General features: G+C 38.6%; 1 protein-coding gene across 2 annotated transcripts in view; it reads right to left on the bottom strand.

Moving 5' to 3' along the window:
* The window catches only part of GABRB3 (gamma-aminobutyric acid type A receptor subunit beta3), a 236,037-nt gene that overhangs the window by 37,348 nt on the left and 178,066 nt on the right, over positions 1 to 20,623 (bottom strand). For both annotated transcript variants that reach the window (XM_059056933.2, XM_059056932.2), the window contains exon 5: positions 1,047 to 1,129. In XM_059056933.2, the coding sequence (XP_058912916.1) occupies positions 1,047 to 1,129 (83 nt within the window). The remainder of the gene's footprint in view (positions 1 to 1,046; positions 1,130 to 20,623) is intronic.

A 20,623-nucleotide genomic window follows, 5' to 3' on the forward strand; every position in this document is an offset into this window, starting at 1 on the left:
TTTGCCTTCCTGAAACTCTCATCAACTCATTGGAGTTGTGTCCTCTGGCCACAGAGAATCTACTTAACTTCCTAAAGTTAAATTAATACTTCCTAAAGTATTGGGAAACCATCATCTTTCTCCTGAGCCTTCATACTAAATATCCTATGCATCATGTCACATGATCTCACGTCCCTCAACTTCTGGAAAGCACAGCTTTCAGAAAGCAGGGCTGTGATACCGTGTGAAAGTGAGGGGCACAGTGAGGGGTCTAAACACTGGCTTGCCACCAGTGCAGCTTCCCAGTGTGTTCATTCACCAAGGCGTCCACTTCTCATCATACATGCATCGAATGCACTGCAAAGTCAGTCATTTGCCATCCCCCCAAAATTTAATAGAAATACCGACAACCCGAAATCCAACTGAGGCTAATGATAAACCAGTCTACGGTGGGTCATGAGAAGATACTACAGCAGCAGCCACATACGGATATGCCAGGACAGCAGGTCAGGGAGCAGGACATTTGCTTCTTAGATTACGTGGCTGCGGCTCTTGTCCCTCACAGAGAAGTATCACTCAACACTGAATTATCAATAAGGCATCTGAATGTTCTTCAAATTGAAGAAAATTGCCAAGATGTAGAAACAGTTGGCTTGTAAAGCTGAGCTCCTAATGGGAAATGAGGTTTACTCCAGCTGCAGAGGGTCCCAGGAGTACAGCCACTTGTGCCTGATGAAGCACATCGTGAGGGACTGCCTCTCGGAGTCTGCTCTCGTCTCACTGAAGGGGTCGAGATGGAGAGCATTTGTCTTCTTTTATTTCAGCAAAGCAAACAGACTCTCATAGTCAGATCAGAGTGGAGGACTCTTTTATACTGAGCCTCTGCCTCTGTCTCTCTCTTTCTCTTGCCCTCTCTCTGTCATGAAAGTGATATTTGCAGAATGGAGGATTTAAACCTCTAATCTTTAGGATAGTTAAAAACTATGTCAAGAAAATTATATATGCCATGCCAAATAATAAGAAGGCCTAAAACACAAAGTGGATGAAAAAGAAATACAGATACACACAGCTTTCAATCTCCAGAGTGCAGTTCTGCTCATCCAAAGGGTATCTTCTCAGGTCCATCATGCATGCTGCGGTCGTGGTGATTCTGAAACACACAGAGTGAGGGCAGATATTAAAGATGGGATGAGAAATACAGCCGAAAAACCGCTTCTAGATAAACACTGAGTAACCCTCAGGTAGGACCCCTTCCCCAAAGCACACCTGATTAAACATATTTCATGATATATACTAAATGGACAAGTTTTCATTATACTGTAGGCCAGCTTTATCCAAAAAAGCAATACATATATAATTTTAAAATTATTCATGCAAACTTGTTGACTTTGGATAATCAAGGGCAGAGAAAGGGGCTTCTTAGGAAGCTCTTGTCTTCAATTTTTATTCTGCTTCCTTGTCTAGTGACGCTCTAACTTTTGTAGCCCAGAGAAAACTTACCTATGGTAACAATATTGATTAGATTACAATTGAATTCTTTGACTTTCAGTGTGAAGTGTTCAAGTAGCTCCCAATCCACAGGCTGCACTCCTGAAATGTGAGCCAAGCTTCTACTTGATTCTATTTTATTATAGTTGCCTCTTGGGCTAATGCTCCAGGGCTTTTCACCACAGGATCATCTACTTTTTCAAAGAGAATATTTGGTTTCTATGTTATTGATTATGAATCAAAACTGATTGGGTTAGCTTCCCTTGAGGTCAGCTGCAGCTATGGAAAGAATTTATATCATGGCCTAAGGAGAGTTAAGCCTCTGCCATGCAATGGTTAAACCCACTGTACATGGAGATAAAACACTTCCAGAAATGTCAAGTTCATGCCTACTCTGCCGAAAGCCTCATTTTAGGGAAACCAACCTACCCAAAGCCTCTGTTGAAAATGCAACGATTAGGGTACCATGTTTTATTCTCTTTCTCAAAATCCCATCCCTTCTGCACCACAGTCCCAGCTAACCAGACTGGGCTGGGTCCCTGAATAAAGCACAGCCAACCATTAGTTGATCAAGAATATAGGATGTGGCCTGAGTTAAAAGGTAGAATGGAGCTAAAGGGATTCTCTTCCATGGGAATGAATTAAAGATGAGAATGGAGATAAACTTGCAAGTTCATGAATTAGAGGCTTGTGATGCCATTTTCAAACTGGAGAGTCAGGCATGAGAAAGCATAACAGAGGTGAAGACAATGCAGAGAGTTGATGGTTTAGGAGACAGCAGAGCTAAGGCTGGGCCACAGCGCACAGCCTTGCAGGACATGTACGACACATCTCAGGGAGCAGCATCTCAGAGCTGATGTGGAAGATGTGTAAATGGAGGCCCGGGCTGTGCTCATTAAAAGGTGAATCTTAAGAAGGAAGAAGTGAGAATGTCTTCTCCTGAGATCCCTAGATTTACCTTGAAATACCAGCCACATTCTAGACTCCACCCTTCTCGAAGCCCAGTATTGAGCTTTCTACAGACAGCTTTCCATGTGAACATTCACAACAAACCTTCTACCACTCAGGCAACATGAGTAAGTTCTGCTCCAAAACACCCATCAGACACCAGTCATGTGCTAATTATGTTGGACTTGTCTCATTGAACCTAAGTGCTGGTGCCAAAGGAATAGGAGTAAAGCATGCCCTTCTATTAGCATTGGGTTAAGCTGCAGGTTGAGGAAAGTTCTACTTTTCAATGGCTGAGAAGAACAGTGAGGGAAAATGTCAACCTATTTGCCAATCATGGGACAATGCTAATTTTTTCTCTGCAAATAGCACGCAAGTGCCGTGCAGACATATGCTATAAGATCCACACCAGTGATGAAACTGTGTCCTTTCCAAATGTCGTAACACTTCCAATTATCATTCCAAAGAGTGGATTACATTCTATCCAAAGTCAACACACAGCTCTTTGGTATATTTTTCTACATCATCTGACTTCCTAGCCAACTGAAGAACCAGCCACACACTTTGAAATTCTGGCATGTTTTATGGCAGGTGGTCAACCCAACATCCATACAAGATGCCTATAAGGCAAAATTAGAAGAAAGTTCTGCTAAAATTACAAATTTTTGTAAATAAGAGAAAAAGATCTCTACTGGAAATGTTCAAAATTTTAAATTTTCCTACATGTTTTAGTACCTATTCACTTGAAGACTCAGTAACTGAGATCACCATTTTTTGTTTGTTTTTCCTTATTTATTCCCAATTATCATCATTAAAATACATACACACAAGTGCACACACACACACACCCAAATTGTTTGGAGAATTACATGTATTGTGATATTATGTAGAGTATTTCATAGGAATCATTGGAAGTGGGAAGCATGAAGCTAGTAGAATTGGTGAGTATCTTTAGTACAGCTGCTGTCCTGTCTTCTCGTTCTGGTATCATACTGGCTATCATATGGAGCCCTATTCCTATTGACTTGAGGAATAAGGTATAGACATCTATGTGCTACCTCTTCTTCCTATGGAAGAAATACACAGAAAACCCTCTTATGGTGGAAAGTAAGTCATAAGAGCCTACTCATGACACAGTGGAAGAAGGAAAGTGGTCTTTTTGCCACTGAGACAGAAAGGCAAGAAAAAAAGAAAGGGGGAAATAAAGAGATCAAGAAGGGGACAGCAGGCCAGAACCCCTCCCTGAGCCACAAGGCCATCATTCACATTGGCTAAGCTCATGACAGGTTTGGGGACTGGACCTTCTGAGTGAAATGACCAAATTTTGCACCCCTGAGACTTTGTAGAAACCATAGGAGGGTATTTCATAGTCTGCAGAATGAGAACTCAAGCCTAGTTAATGGAGATGGACCAAGGGCAGGGAAGCCCCAATGACATTTGAGCTCTAGTTGCATAATCCCCAACACGCACACACACACCTTTTGTATTTTTTTCTAATCAATTTTATTTGTCCTGAGAAAAGACTTTAACCAACTTCTAGCTCCAATTCCATCTGAAAGCTGAGAATTCCACTCCTATTTCTAAGAAATAGTGGCGAAGTCAATAAATATTGAGTGAGGAATTCTCTCCAGTAGATCCATTGTTTTTAGTCATAGCATGCAGTCACATCTGAACTTTATGTAAGGCTGGTTGTGAGTTTGCTTTGGGCCCAGCTCCGTGCTCAGCACTTGAATACTCATGCATTTAATCTCACAACAATAGAGAAATATGTTATATATATATACATATATGATATATATGATCACACATATATATACACACAGAGATCATATACATGTATATGTCTCATATGTATGACAAATTGGAAATATACTTTGTAAGGGGAGAAAATAAATATTTTAAGGCTACACTTGCTGCAAAAGTAGTGATATTTTGCCCATTGTGGAATAGGGTAGAGTTTAGTAGGTAGTCCTGCTATTATAAGTGATATATCACTAAAGATATGTTTAAGAGTCAAAAGTATGAAAATTCAAGGAATAAATGTGAAGTTTATAAGGGCAGCATCATCCCAACAAGTTTAAAATCCTATTATGAGACACCTGCCATCTTTGGACACCATCTACAAACTACTCCTGGGAAGAATGGCTTTTAGCAGGTCAAAGGGTTCTAACTTTGTCTCAATTATATCAAGCTTATGAGATGTACTTTGGTATCAGGACTTCCATTTAAAAATTTCCACCAATTAAAAAGACTATTAAGGGCAGATGCAAACTCTTTGTGTCATCCCACAAACACAGATTTCTCCACAGACCGCCTGGAGAGGCTGTGGTGGAAATATCACTTTTGGCTGCTCAGGAACACAGCTACTGGGTTGGGGTGGTATGCCTGCTTGTCAGCCAAGGTTTGACAGTGCTCTCTGTCCTTGCTGGGAAAGGGGGACTCTGGGCAGAGCCTGGGACCCAAGCTTACAGTGAATCACAAGGCAATGCACACACTCTCTTCCCCACTTATACAAATATTTTAGATTCATAGTAAATGCCAGAGAGAACAGAGGTTAAAATGCCCTTGACTAGCTTTCTCAGAAGCCTTGTAGAACTAAAGTATCTCAGCCCCACTATCTCTCCTTTCATCACCCATTTTAGTATTGTCATTATACTTAGGACCATCTACCCTTGGAATGTCCTTCCATTTGCTGACCTGCACGCCCTTTGCTTGTCCTCTGGGGAGCCTGGGGCAGGGCTTGGTCCCCTGCAGTCATAAGGGCCTAGAACCGCAGCCACGTGCACATGGCAGGTGTCCTGGACTAACAGACAGTGTGGAACTCAAGCAAAATGTGGAAAGGAAAAGAGGTGGCTTGGCCCTTCTTGGTTTCAGTCCCCCAAATCTAAGAGCTAGAGGGGATACCCACCCTCCTGCAAGCACTCCCAGCAGGAGATCTCACTTTGAATGTTTACTGATCTTCTGAGAGCCTCCCTGGGCTCTCTGGTCAAGATGCTTGGATGTCACTCTATGTGCTAATAGCCTGGTGGTCTCTGAATCCTTCCACTGCAGAATGAGTCCTCAGCAGGCTGAGGTTGATGCCCATAAGCTTTACAGTTTCCATGGCTGTGAGGACTGCCGTAAAATGCAGCCATAGGCGGCGTTCTGGACCTTTGATCACAATCTTGTCAAACTAGCAGGACCGGGAGCAAGTTAGCAGCACCTCCTGTGTGACTTCTGGCTTGTGCTGGGGATGTCCAAATGTCCGAGAACCCTGGGCAATGGTTGTTACCCATGGCCCCAGGACAGCAGCAGACCTGGGGTACTGCCTTTCAGGTAATCACTTAGCCCTCTGCAACTGCTCCCAGGTAACTTACACTCATCTCCATTCCTGGCTTCACCCCAGGTGTACCAGGCAGTGGAGGTATCTATCATTTTTCCAAGAATAGAAATTCAGATGCTAGGATTAAGGACCTAATCAAATAATTCAGACTGACCAAGCATCTTTCTAAAGCAAGTGCTTATTATTCAATGTGGAGAGGGCAGAGGACATAAGCCAACATTGAAGTTGCCCCAATTTTTGTTTTATTTTACAATAAATATAAGAAGATACATGCACAGAAATGTCCAAAGGCCTCTGCTATGCAGATTCATTGAGGATGTTGCTGGGAAAATTGCTGTAGAAAGTTGATTGTGTTGGCAGCCCCATTCCTTCATCTTCCCCAGTATCCACTCTCTTTGCCATGTCATTTGCAGCTCTTCTCACTAAAGAGGAGCTGTCTGCCCCCTTCTGAACATGGGCCAATTTTGTGCCTTGCTTTGTCTGATAGAATGTGTGTACTAACAGTCCCAAGCTTAGCCCCAAAGTGACATTCTGTGTTTCTGGTCCCCTTGTACTTCTGCCTTTGCTGTGAGAAAACCACGCTCCTATAAGTCTGCTATTTCTAGGAGGAGTACGGACATAAGGGGCAGAGACCACCCATCCCTGGGCCTGTGGGTGAACAAGCCAGAATCTGCAGAGGTGCTGATTAATCACCCAGATTCACAAGCAATGAGCACTTATTATCATTTGACATTGAGGCTTTCCAGCTGTTTGTTATGAAGCAATGTTGTGGCCATAGATAACAGATACAACAATCAACACAAGTAACTACACACATAGAAAAGCATAAATTATCTTATAAATGGACATCACAACCTGATACTTCTTAGGGGTGCCATAAGATAGCAAAGCCCTTAGTAGATAGTGTTTTCCTACAACAGGAGCATTTACTTCTGGATTTCAGCATAAATCCACTAACATTATAGGAACATAAATCTTGGTGAAATGAGTAGTCACATTAGGCAAATGAGACGGGCCACCTCCTGATTTTCAAACAATATGGTGATAAAGCAATTCAAAGGCCAAAACCAGCAATAATGCTAAAAACCAAAACCAAAAGAAAAGCATGTGCCAGATCCTCAGCATCTGACAGGAACAGAAATGTCAGGGTGGATGACTGAGGGAGTCTCAAGGAAAATACTTAGGTTCAACTGTCTAAGAGGAAGGATGGAAATATTTTGAAAGAATCAAAAAAGTACTTTGAGACTTTGAATCTCCCCTACCATCTGGATCTAATGATGGTACTTGGGAGGTGTGTGGGGGGTTTATATCTAGAAAAGTAGCCACTAGCCACATGTGCCTATTTATAATTAAATTTTAAATTAATTAAAATTAAAAATTTAGTTCCTCTAAGGCACTAGCCAAATTCTAAGTGCTCAATAGTCATCTATGGCTAGTGGCTATTGTACTGGATGGTACAGATTTTAGAACATCTTCATCACCACGGTAAGTTCCATTGGAAAGGGTGAGAAACAGCGTGAGCCAGACAGGGTGACAGACCTGGCCCTGCCTGCTAATGCAGCCTGCCAGCTCCTCTCCCTCCCTAACTCTCTCTCTCCTCTCCTTTCCTCCCCCTCCCCTTCCCTCTCCCCCAGCCTCCTTCTCCCTCCGGCCCCCTCAACACCATAGCTTTAGAGGACACACTCCCTAGTTGAAAGTGGCTGGGCGACACAGTCAAATGCACACAACCCATCACCTCAAAGAAAAGCCACTGCAGCCAGAGGCAGATATCCACAGGGCATGGAAACAAGCAGGCCAGAGTAGAAGGTGTCATTCAAGACTATTCAAAGTATCATATCATGAATTTGACTTCATGGCTCAGTGGCTTAGCCAGCAGTCTGAGGGGAGGACCTACCCTAAAAGAATGGCAGTTAGGGATAACAAAGGGAATGCATTAACCCAATCCTCAGATTTGTATCCTAGGGATTCAGGCTTCCAATGTGAGCGTGAGACAGAAGGGGACCAAGGTTGCCATATCCAAAGTCTCATTAGAATATCACTTTGTCTCCGCGGATCAGCTCATCTAAGGATAAACATTATGAATAAAACAAAGAGCTGTTCTATGAAAAGTATGCAAGCATGCAAAACGAAAGTTGAAAACTTGGGAAGATGTTGGTCTGGTTGTCAAAAGGCATGAATTCTTTTTAAAACAAGGACAGGAAGACATAAGGAAAGAAAAACCTGAGATGAAGGCATAGACAGATTATGTAAAACTGAGAAAAGAATGCGAAGAATCCGAGCATAGGTGCTGAACTGAAATCTGTACTGAACACAGAGACAGCAGAATTACACAACTGAAAATCATTTAATGATGTGAATGACTTTGTATACTCTGAGGGGACACAAGTTACTGAGGGATTTTGTTGAAATGCAGATTCTGAGCAGGACATCTGGGGTAGGTCTGTAGTTCTGAATTTCCCAGATGATGTTGCTGCTGCTGGTCTGGGGACCACAGCCAGAGTGGGAAGGAGAGGGCCAACTTGTAAAACCTTCCTAAGGGCAGAGGAAGAAAACAAAGCTTTGAAAACACAGAGAAGATGATAGGTACAGGACAGAAAATCGGTATGAAACTGAGCTCTATTAAACAGAGCAATAACAAACAGCATCCAAGTAAACAAAATAGAATTAAATATGAAACAAAGAATTTTTTTAGTTAAAGTAAAATATGCGTAACACAAAATTTACCTTTTTTCACTATTTATAAGTGTACAGGTCAGTGGTATTAACTACATTTCACAACCATCACCACTATCCATATTCAGAACTTTTTCATCATCTAAGAAAAACCCCACTATACCCATTAAACAATAACTCCCCATTCTCACCTCCCCCAAGGACTTGGTAACCTGGCAACTTCTATTCTTACTGATACTAGGTATTTCATATAAGTGCAATCACACAACATTTGTTCTTTTATGTCTGGCTTAATTCACCTACCATAATGTTTTCATGGTGTAGCATGTACCAGATTTCCAAACCTTTTTTTAAGGTTTAATAATATTCCATTGTATGTATATACCACATTCATGTTTTAATGGACATTTGGGTTGTCCATTTGAGTTTTATACTTTTAGCTCTTATGTTCTACATCTTTGATCAATTGCAAGTTCATTTTTGTATATGGTATAAGGTAGGCATCCAACTTTACTCTTTTACATAAGGATATCCAGCTTTCCCAGCATTATCTGTTGAAAACACACTCCTTGATGCATTGAATAGTCTTGCACCCCTGATGCAAATCATGTGATCATATACTCGAGAGTTTATTTCTAGGCTTTCTACTTTATTCCATTGGCCTATGCATCTGTTCTTATGCAAATATAACATTATTTTGATTACCGTGGCTTTATAGTAAGTTTTGAAATAAGGAAACGTGAAACCTCCAACTTTGTTCTTCTTTTTCAAGATTGCTTTGAATATTTGGGGTCCCATATGATTACATATGAATTTTAGAATGGAGTTTTCCATTTGAAAAAAATATGATTAGGATTTTTAAAGGGAATGCATAACAACTGTAAATCACTTTGGGTAGTATTGTCATCTTAAAAAAATATTAATTCTTCCAATCAATGAACATAAGATGTCTTTTCATTTGCTTATGTATTCTTTAAATTCTTTCAGCATGTGGCCTCTATCCTCAAGGTCATCTCTTGATTCAAAGTGGCTGCTGCAGCTCCAGCCATTATATCTACCTTCTACACAATCAGACAGAAGAAAGTGAGGAGCCAAAGCTCGCTTACCCCCTCCCTTTTACAGAGATATCTTGGCAAGAATCCTGCCAAAGTTCCTTTTATAGCTCTTGGGCCAAGTCATAGTCACAGGGTCTTATAGTTTTATAGTTTTACTCTTTCTTTTATACTTTTAGTTCATAAGTCTTTTGCCTCTATCATTAAATTTCTTCCTAAGTATTTCATTCTTCTAGATGTTACTGTGAAAGAAATTGCTTAGTTTCCTTTTTGTATTGTTAATTGGTAGTACATAGAAATGCACCTGATTTTTTTTTTTTAAATAAAGGTTGTCTATTATCACTTTTTTCTCCATATCTCTAAGGATGATATTTTAACTGAAGTATTCTTGACGTATAATATTATATTAGTTTCAGGAGTAAAGCACATTGATTCAGTATTTTTACAGATTATACTCCATTAAAAGTTATTACAAGAATATGGTTATAATTCCCTGTGCTATACAATATATCCTCATTGCTTATCTATACATAGTAGCCTGTATCTCTTAATCCCATACCCCTAACCTACTCCACCCCCTTCCTTCTCACCACTGGTAACCAGTGGTTTGTTCTCTGTATCTGTGAGTCTATTTCTGTTTTGCTATATATACATCATGGTGTATGTTTTCTTTTTTTTTTAGTTTTTCTTTCTGGTAGTTTATTAATAGTGTATAGAAAAGCAGCAGATTTATCTAGCAACCTTGCTGAATTCATTTATTAGCTCTAATACTTTTTTCAGTGGAAACTTTAGGGTTTTCTATGTAAAGTATCATGTCATAGGCAAATAGTGACAGTTTTACTTCTTCTCTTCCAATTTGGATGCCTTTTATTTATTTGTCTTGTCTGATTCCTGTGGCTAGGACTTTCAATGCTATGTTAAATAGAATGGGCATCCTTGTCTTATTCCTGAATTTAGAGAAAAGACTTTCAGGGCTTCCCTGGTGATGCAGTGGTTGAGAGTCCGCCTACCGATGCAGGGGTCATGGGTTCATGCCCCGGTCCGGGAAGATCCCACATGCCGCAGAGCGGCTGGGCCGGTGAGCCATGGCCACTGAGCCTGCGTGTCCGGAGCCTGTGCTCTGTAGCAAGAGAGGCCACAACAGTGAGAGGCCCGCGCGTACCACAAAAAAAAAAAAAAGACTTTCAGATTTTCACTGTTCAGTATGATGTTAGCTGTGGAGTTTTCATCGATGGCATTTTTTATGTTGATACATTTTTTATGTTGATACATGTGGAGATACATTCCATCCATACCCACTTCAATGAGAGTTTTTGTTATGAACAGATGCTGAATTTTGTCAAATGCCTTTTCTGTGTCTCCTGAGATGATGTGATTTTTATCCTTCCTTTTGTTAATGTGGTGTATCACAGTGATTGATTTGTTAATGTTGAACCATCCTTGTTGCACTGGAATAAATACAACTTTATCATGGTGTACGATACTTTTTATATGTTGTTGGATTTGGTTTGCTAATATTTTGTTGAGGATTTTTGCATATATTTTGCATATGTATTCCTCAAAGATTTTGGCCTGAAATTTTATTTTTTGTAGTGTCTGTCTGGTTTTGGTATCAGGGTAATGGTGACCTCATAGAATGAAGCTGGGAATGTTCTTTCCTCTTAATCTTTTGGTATAGTTTGAGAAGGATAGGTATTAGTTCTTTACATGTTTGGTAGAATTCCCCTATAAAGCAGTCCAGTTCTGGACTTTTGTTGGGAGTTTTTTTTTTTTTTTTTAATTACAATTCAATTTCACTTCCAACACTTGGTTTCACTGATCTTTTCTATTGTTTTTTTCATCTCTACTTTATTTATTTTCTCTCTGATCTTTATTATTTCCTTCCTTCTGCTCACTTTGAGCTTTGTTTGACCTTCTTTTACTAATTACTATAGGTGGTAGGGTAGGTTGTTCATTTGAAATTTTTCTTGTATTGCTATAAGCTTCCTTGTTAGAACTGCTTTTGCTGCACCCATAGATTCTGGAATGTTGTGTTTCCATTTTCATTAGTCTTGAGGTATTTTCTGACTTCCTCTTTGATTTCTTCACTGATCCATTGGCTTTGCAGTCACACGTTGTTTTTTCTCCACATTTGTTATTTTCCCATTTTTCTTTCTAAAATTGATTTCTAGTTTCATAATGTTGTGGTTGGAAAAAATGCTTGATATAATTTCTACTCTCTTAAATTTTCTGAAAGTTGTTTTGAGGCCTAGTATGTGACTTATCTTGGAGAAAGTTCCATGTGCACTTGAGAAGAGTATATATTCTGCTGTTTGGGATGTAATGTCCTATAGGTACCATTAAGTTTAACTGGTCTATTGTGTCATTTAAGACTGCTGTTGCCTTACTGATTTTCTCTCTGGATGATCTGTCCATTGACATCAGTGGGGTGTTCAAGTCCCCTACTATTATTGCATTTTGTCAGTTTCTCCCTTCATGTCTGTTACTATTTGCTTTATATATTTATGTGTTCCTGAATAGTGCGCATAAATGTTAACAACTGTAACATCCTCTTCTTGTATGATCACATTATCATTATATATTTATATCTTTGTCTTTCCTTAGAGACTTTTTTTTTTTTTTGTGGTACGCGGGTCTCTCACTGTTGTGGCCTCTCCTGCTGCGGAGCACAGGCTCTGGACGCACAGGCTCAGTGGCCATGGCTCACAGGCCTAGCCGCTCCATGGCATGTGGGAATCTTCCAGGACTGGGGCACGAACCCGTGTCCCCTGCATCGGCAGGCGGACTCTCAACCACTGTGCCACCAGGGAAGCCCTAGACTTTGTTTTAAAGTCTATCTTGTCTGATATGAGTATTGTTACCCCCACTTTCTTGCCCTTTGCATTTGCATGAAATATCTTCTTCCATTCCTTCACTTTCAGTCTGTGTGTACCTTTAGCTCTGAAGTGAGTCTCATGAAGGCAGTATATGGAAGGGGACTTTTTTTTTAATCCAATCACCCATGCTGTGTCTTTTGATTGGAGCATTTAGTCCATTGACATTTAAAGTAGTTATTAATAGGAATGTACTTATTGCCATTTTATTACTTGTTTTCTGGTTGTCTTTATAGTTATTCTCTATTCATTTCTTCTTTTTGTTTCTTTCCTTGTGGTTTAATGATTTTTTTTTTTTAGTAGTATGCTTACATTCCTTTCTTTTTAGTTTTGTTTGTATCTACTATAGATTTTTGATTTGAGGTTGCCATGGGATTCACATATGTGGACATACAACTGTATTTACTTGTTTTAAACAGATAGTCATTTAAATTCAGGCACATTCTGAAAGATTTATGTTTTTACTGCTCTCCCCGAAATTTTGTGTTTTTGATGTCATATTTTACATGGTCATGTTTATCCCTTAACTTTATTGTACTTATAGTTGCTTTTACAATTTTTCATTTTTTAATATTTTTACTAGGTTATTTAAGTGGTGGATCCTCAGTTCTTACTATACAATTGCCTTTCTTAGTGGGATTTTCCCTTTCCTATAGATTCTAACTTCTTTTCCACTTAGGGAAGACCCTTCACATTTCTTTTAGTGTAGGTTTAGTGTTGATAAACTTTTAGTTTTTGCCTGTCTGTCTGGGAAGTTCTCTCTCCTTCTGTTCTAAATGATAATCTTGCTGGCTAGAGTATCCCAGGTTGCAGGTTTTCCCTTTCAGCATGAATATATCATGCTGATATATTCATATATATCATATGAATATTGATATGATATTGAATATTGAATATGATATATGATATTCATATATCATATATTCATATATTCTAGAACTTCTGGCCTGCGAAGTTCCTGCAGAGAAACCAGCTGGTAGCTTGATGGGGATTCCTTTGTATGTGACTTTTTCTCTTGCTGCATTTAGAATTCTCTCTTTATCTTTAACTTTTATGAATTGAAGTATGATATGTCTTGGTGTGGCTCTGTTTGGCTTCATCTAGCTTGAGACCCTCTGTGCTACCTGTGCAGAGGATATCCATTTACTTCTTCATGTTTGATAATTTTTAGCCATCATTTCTTCAAATACATTTTCAATCTTTCTCTCTCTCTTTTCTTTCTGGGAGCCCCATAATGCAAATTTTGGTATACTTAATATTACCTCAGAAATCTTTTAAATGCTTTCAATATTTAATTTGTGTTACTTTTTGCTGTTCCAATTGGGTGACTTCCATTATTCTATATTCCAGATCACTTATGCCTTCTTCTGTATCTCTTAGTCTGCTATTCATTCCTTCTAGTGTTTTTTATTTCAGCTATTGAACTCTTCATTTCTAATTGGGTCTAATTATCACTGTGTTCATCTCTTATTTTCCCTAGTTTAGTTAGCCAACTTATTATCAATGCTTTGAATTTTTATACGGTAAATTGTTCATTTGTTTCATTTTTATTTTTTCAGTGGTTTTCTCTTGCTCTTTCAATGGAGAGTAAGTAGTTCCTCTGCCTTTTCATTTTGCTTAACTTTCTCTGCCTATATGAATTTAGCTGAAACAGTTACCTATTGCAGTCTTAAACGGGTGTTCTTATGTGAAAGCATCCCTATAAAGACTGTGTACAATGCCTTTGATGGGAGAGCTGGATTTGAGCTGGGTGCAAGGCACGTCTTTCCTCAGGGCAGGGTGTGCTGGCAGCTATCATCTAGGTAGGTGGTGGGGTCAGAGATGGAGGGACTAGAGCTGGCACTGGGTGTGTGGTGGAACTTCCCCTCTACTCAGCAGTCATCACCACCCTATCAGGGGCCAGCTCAGATCCCAAGTTACTGGAGCGGAAGCCCCAAGGGTCATACCTGAACTAGCTCTGTTTCATTTATGTGTGTGCGTTTACCTTTTCTTGCACAAGGACCTTTGCTCCAGAGCCAGGTAGTGCTGAAGCAAGTAGGGCCCATGCACAGACAGAAATTCAATATGTTGCCTGTGCTCTGCTCAGATGCAGCCTTGTGTGCAAGTCCCCTTTGTCCCTCACTGCCAATCACTGTCCCTAGCTTCTGCCACCTCCACCCTCTTGTGGAACAGCTCCACAGGATTAGTAAGGCCCATGTGGACTCTCAGGTGTATGGAGAGGTGAGCTGTGGTAGAGGGGCCACCATCAGAGATCTGCGCTACTTCTGATGCTCTGCTTGAATAAGTGCAAACAATGGTTGCTGCTGCCCCACCCAGGCTCTTCCCTGGGACAGGGTTACCTCTGCATCCCACAGCTGAGTCTTTTCCCAGTCATGGCTGCCCCAGATCCAGTGCCATATTGCAATATGGAAAGAGGGGAGCCAGAGTGTTCACTCAACTAGGAGCATGTGTCTTGGCAGTTGCAGGAAACCCAGCAACCACTAGAGCAGATCTCTCTCTGTCCTGCCTTGAGAGCAGGCCAGCATACGAGCTCCTCACAAGTGGAATCCAGGCTTCCCACCACTTTCTTGTTAGTCCCAACAGTCCTCCAACCAGCCAAGAGGGCTTGTCTCCCCAGCATAGGGCCCCAGGACTGGGACACTCAATCTGTGGCTTGAGCTGCTCACTCCCCACGGTGGATGTCAATGGCTTTTCTTTCCTTCCTACCTGATTACGTGTGTATCTTTCTTAGTCTTGGTTATACAAGAGTCCTTCTGCCAGTCTCTAATTAGTTTTGCATGAGAATTTTCCACATATAGATGTATTTTTGATGTGTTCCTGGTGGGAGATGAGCTCCATATCCTCTTACTCTGACATCTAGATCCTTCCCCAACCCCCATACTCTGCAACTGATTTTTCACATGTTGATTTGGAAATCTGCAATTTTATTGAATTTGTTTTTTAGATGTAACAGTGCTGGGGTAGGGGGGTTGTATGGAATCTTTAGGTTTTCTACATAAGATCATATTATTTGCGCACAGGCAATTTTACTTTTTACTTTCCAGTTAGAAAAAATATGGCATAAGCAGGAATCCTTGACTTGTTACTGATCTTAGGTGAAACCATTTAACATATTCACAAATGAATATGATTTTGTATGTTTTTCATATATAGCCTTTATCTTATGAGGAAGTTTACTTCTATTTCTAGTTCTTTGTGCCTTTTCATAATAAAAGGGTGATGAATTTTGTCAAATGCTTTTTCTGCTTCAATTGAGATGATCATGTGTTTTCTCCCCCTTCATTTTGTTAATGTCCTTTTCCCATATTGAACCATCCTTGCATCCCAGGGTTAAATCCCACTTGGTCATGGTGTATGGGGCTGATTTCATTTTCCTACTGTTTTGTTGAGGATTTCTAAATTAGCATCTGTAAGAGATATTGGTCTCTGGTTTTCTTTTCTTGTAATATCTTTGGTTTTGGTATCAGGGTAATGTCAGCCTCATAGAATGTGTAAGGAATAATTCTTCAGTTTTTGTGGAAGAGTTCAAGTTTGCATTAACTGGGTTTAATTATTCTTTACATGTTTGGTTGAATTCACCAGTGAAACCATTTGGTCCAGGGCTTATTTGTTGGGAGGTTTAATTACTGACTCAACACACTAGTTATATGTCTGTTCAGATGTTCTACTTCATTATGATTTAGTTTTGGTAGGTTGTATAATTTCTAGGAACTTGTCCATATCATCTAGGTTATCCAATTTTCCAGCATATAATTTTTCATAGTATCCTCTTATAAAGTTTTTTATTTCTATAAAATTGGTAGAAATGTTCCGCTTTTCATTTCTGCTTTTAGTTATTTGCATCTTCCCTCTTTTTCCTTCATCCAGCTAACTAAAGGTTTGACTATTTAGTTGGTCTTTTCAATGGGCTAAATTTTGGTTTCACTGATCTTTCTACATAGTTCTATTACTTTATTTTATTTATCTCTATTCTACTCTTTATTATTTTATTCTTCCTGCTAGCTTTAGGTTTAATTTAGTCTTTTTTTTTTCCAGTTCCTTAAGGTATAAAGTTGAATTATCGTTTTCAATGGGTGTGTAGACAGGTATAAGTTTCCCTCTTTGCACTGTTTCCCAGCATCTCATAAGTTTTGGTATTATTGTAGAACTGTCCATTTCTCCTTTCAATTCTGCAATGTTTGCTTCATGTATTTTGGAGTTCTGACGTTTGGTGCATATATGTTTATAACTGTTTTATCTTCTTGTGGAATTGACTCATCAATATATGATGTTCTTCTTTGTCTCTTATTAGTCTTTGACTTAAAGGATATTTCTTCCATATTAGTATAGCCACTGCAGCTCTCTTCTGATTACTATTTGTATGGAGTGCATTTTTCCACCCTCTCACTTTAAATTTATTTGATCTTTAGATTTTTAGATCTAAAGTGAGTCTCTTATAGATAGCAAAGAGATAGATCCTGTTTTAATTTTTATCCATTATGCCAATCTCTAGCTCTTCTATGAGGAGTTTAATTCATTTACATTTAATTACTGAAAAGCAAAGACTTCTGCCATTTTGCTATTTGTTTTCTGTATGTCCTAGAGCCTTTTGTTCCTCCATCTTTGTTTTCTTTTCTGTTTAGTTGAGTTTTTTGGTTTTGATTCCCTTTTTATTTCCTTTGTGTATATTCTATAGATATTTTCTTTGTGGTTGCCATGGGGATTATATATAACACCCTAAATTTATAACAATCTGATTTGAATTGATACCAGCTTTACTTTAACCACATATACTCAATTTGCTTTGCACCTTCCATGTTATTAACATTACAAATTGCATCTTTATACATTATGTACCTAATAGGATAGATTTATAATTATTTTTATGCACTTGTCTTTGAAATAATGTAGAAAATAAATAAGTTACAAACAAAAATTAAAATAATACCAGTCTTATTCACCTGTACTGGAGATCTTTATATCTTGATACAACTTCAAGTTACTGTCTAGCATCCTTTCATTTCAACCTGAAAGACTCCCTTCAGCCTTTCTTGTGGGCCATGTCTAGTGGTAATAATCAGCTTTTGTGTGTGTTTGTTTGTTTTTAATTCCTTGCTTGGGCCTTCCTTTTTCTTTTTCTTTTCTATTGAAGTATAGTTGATTTACAATGTTGCAAGACTTTCAGGTGCACCCTTAGGTTTTATCTGAGAATTTATGAATTCCTTCTATTTCTTATATTGAAGTATAGTTGCTGTACAAGTTACAGGTGTACAATATAGTAATTCACAATTTTTAAAGGTTATACTCAATTTATAGCTATTATAAAATATTGGCTATATTTCCCATGTTGTACAATATAGCCTTGTACCTTATTTTATACCTAAGAGATTGTACCTCTCACTCCCCTACCCTATATTGCCCCTCTCCAATTCCCTCTTCTCACAGGTAACCACTAGTTTGTTCTCTATATCTGCTCCTCACTTTTGAAGGACACTTTTGCCAGATACAGAATTCTCTCTTGACAGGTTTGGCCTTTCAACAGTTATTAAATATTTAATCATACCACTGCCTTCTGGCCTCCAAGGTTTCATATGAAAAATTGGTTAATAATCTTTTGTGAGGCTCCCTTATATGGGACAAGCTTTTTCACTCTTGATGGTTAAGATTCTCTCTGTGTCTGTGTCTTTTCACAGTTTGATTTTATGTGTCTTAGTGTGGGCCTCTGGTTTCATCCCACTTGGATTTCACTGAGCTTCTTGGATTTGTAGATTCATATTTTTCATCAACTTTGGGAAGTTTTTGGCCAATATTTCTTCAGATAATCTCTCTGCCTCTTTCTCACTCTCATCTCTTGGGACTCTCATAATATATACATTGGTGCCCTTGATGGTTTCTCACAAGTCCCTCAGGCTCTATACACTCTTCTTAAATCTTTTTTCCCCCCCTCAGACTCAATAATTTTAATTGTCCTATCTTCAAATTTGCTGAGTCTTTCTTCTGCCTGTTCATATCTGCTCATAAACCCCTCTGGTGAATTCTTCACTTCAATTATTGCATTTTTCAGTTTCAGAACTTTTGTTCCCTTTTGTAATTTCTATCTCTTTATCTTATTTTGTTCATTTTATTCATATATCATTATCCTAATTTCCTTTAGTTCTTTGTCTATGTTTTCCCTTAGCTCCTTTAGTATAATAAAGATAGACAATTTAAAGTCTTCATCTAGTAAGTCCAATGTCTGGGCTTACGCAAGAATACTTTCTGTGAACTTATTTTGTTCCTTTGAATGGGTCTTGTTGTCCTATCTCTTTGTATATCTCGTGATTTTTCTTAATTGAAAATTGGGCATTTTATTATTATAATGTTGTTTAAATCTGGAAATCAAATTTCCTCCTTTCCCCAGGGTTTGCTGTCTTTTTTGAAGGCTTTAGTAGTCCACTTGTTTTGAGATATATCTAAACTTTTTTAAAAAAGACTATTTCTTGTCAAGTGTAATCAGCAAAGTCTCTGTTCCATTAGTTCATGTTCAGCTAATGCTTTAACAAAGATTTCTTTGAATTTCAGGAGCTAAAACAAAACAAGCCCCCATCCCCCCAACAACATACACACAAAAAACAAAGAAACAGAAAAGAGAGAACAGCTACCTCTACCAGTCTTCCAGTGGCACATTCCTTTACCACTCAGATAGGATAGCTCTCAGCCTAGCGATCAACCAAGGCAAAAACTTAAGGTCTACTCAGGACTTTTCTGAGCATCTGTCTTGCCTTGCCATATGCATGGCTTTCTAAATTCTTCTGTATCCATGGTTGCTTTTTAAAAAATTTTTATTGGAGTATAGTTGATTTACAAAGTTGTGTTAGTTTCAGGTGTACAAGAAAGTGAATCATTTACACACATATATATATCCACTTTTTTTAAAGATTCTTTTCCAGTATAGGCCATTACAGTGTACTGAGTAGACTTGCCTGTGTTACACAGCAGATTCTTATTAGTTACCTATTTTATATATAGTAGTGTGTATATGTCAATCCCAATCTCCTATATTATCCTTCTCCACCCCTTATCCCATGGTAACTATAAGTTTGTTTTCTACATATATGACTCTACTGTTTTGTAAATAAGTTCATTTGTATGCATTTTTTTAGATTCCACATATAAGCGATATCATACAATATTTGTCTTTCTGTGTCTGACTTACTTCACTCCGTTTGACAATCTCTATGTCTATCCATGTTGCTGCAAATGGCATCATTTTGTTTTTTTCTTTTTTAAGGCTGAGTAATATTCCATTGTACATATGTACCACATCTTCTTTATCCATTTGTCTGTCGATGGTCATTAGGGTTGCTTCCATGTCCAGGCTATTGTAAATAGTGCTGCAATGAACATTGGGGTGCATTTATCTTTTTAAATTATGGTTTTCTCCAGGTATATGCCCAGGAGTAGGATTGCTGGATCATATTGTAGTTCAATTTTTAGATTTTTAAGGAACCTCCATACTTTTCTCCATAGTGGCCATACGAATTTACCTTCCCACCAACAGTATAGGAGGTTTCCCTTTTCTCCACACCCTCTCCAGCATTTATTGTTTGTAGATTTTTTGATGATGGCCATTCTGACTGGTGTGAGGTGATACCTCATTGTAATTTTGATTTGCATTTCTCTAATAATTAGTGATATTGAGCATCTTTTCATGTGCCTCTTGGTCATCTGCATGTCTTCTTTGGAGAAATGTCTATTTACATCTTCCACCCGTTTATTGATTGGGTTATTTGTTTTTTGGATATTGAGCTGCATAAGCTGTATATTTTGGAGATTAATCCCTTCTCGGTTGCTTTGTTTGCAAATATTGTCTCCCATTCTGAGGGTTGTCTTTTTCTTCTGTTTATGGTTTCCTTTTCTGGGCAAAGGCTTTTACGCTTAATTAGATACCATTTGTTTATTTTTGTCTTTATTTTCATTACCCTAGGAGATGGATCAAAAAAGATCTTGCTGTGATTTATGTCAAAGAATGTTCTACCTATATTTTCCTCTAAGAGTTTTATAGTATCCAGCCTTACATTTAGGTCTTTAATCAATTTTGAGTTTATTTTTGGGTATGGTGTTAGGGAGTGTTCTAATTTCAATCTTTTACCTGTACCTGTCCAGTTTTCCCAGCACCACTTATTGAAGAGACTGTCTTTTCTCCACTGTATAGTCTTGCCTCCTTTGTCATAGATTAGGTAATCATAGGTGCGTGGGTTTACCTCCGGGCTTTCTATCCTGTTCCATTGATTTATATTTCTGTTTCTGTGCCAGTACCATACTGTTTT

This window comes from Kogia breviceps, chromosome 3, assembly GCF_026419965.1.
Source record: "Kogia breviceps isolate mKogBre1 chromosome 3, mKogBre1 haplotype 1, whole genome shotgun sequence".
Lineage (NCBI taxonomy): Eukaryota > Metazoa > Chordata > Mammalia > Artiodactyla > Physeteridae > Kogia > Kogia breviceps.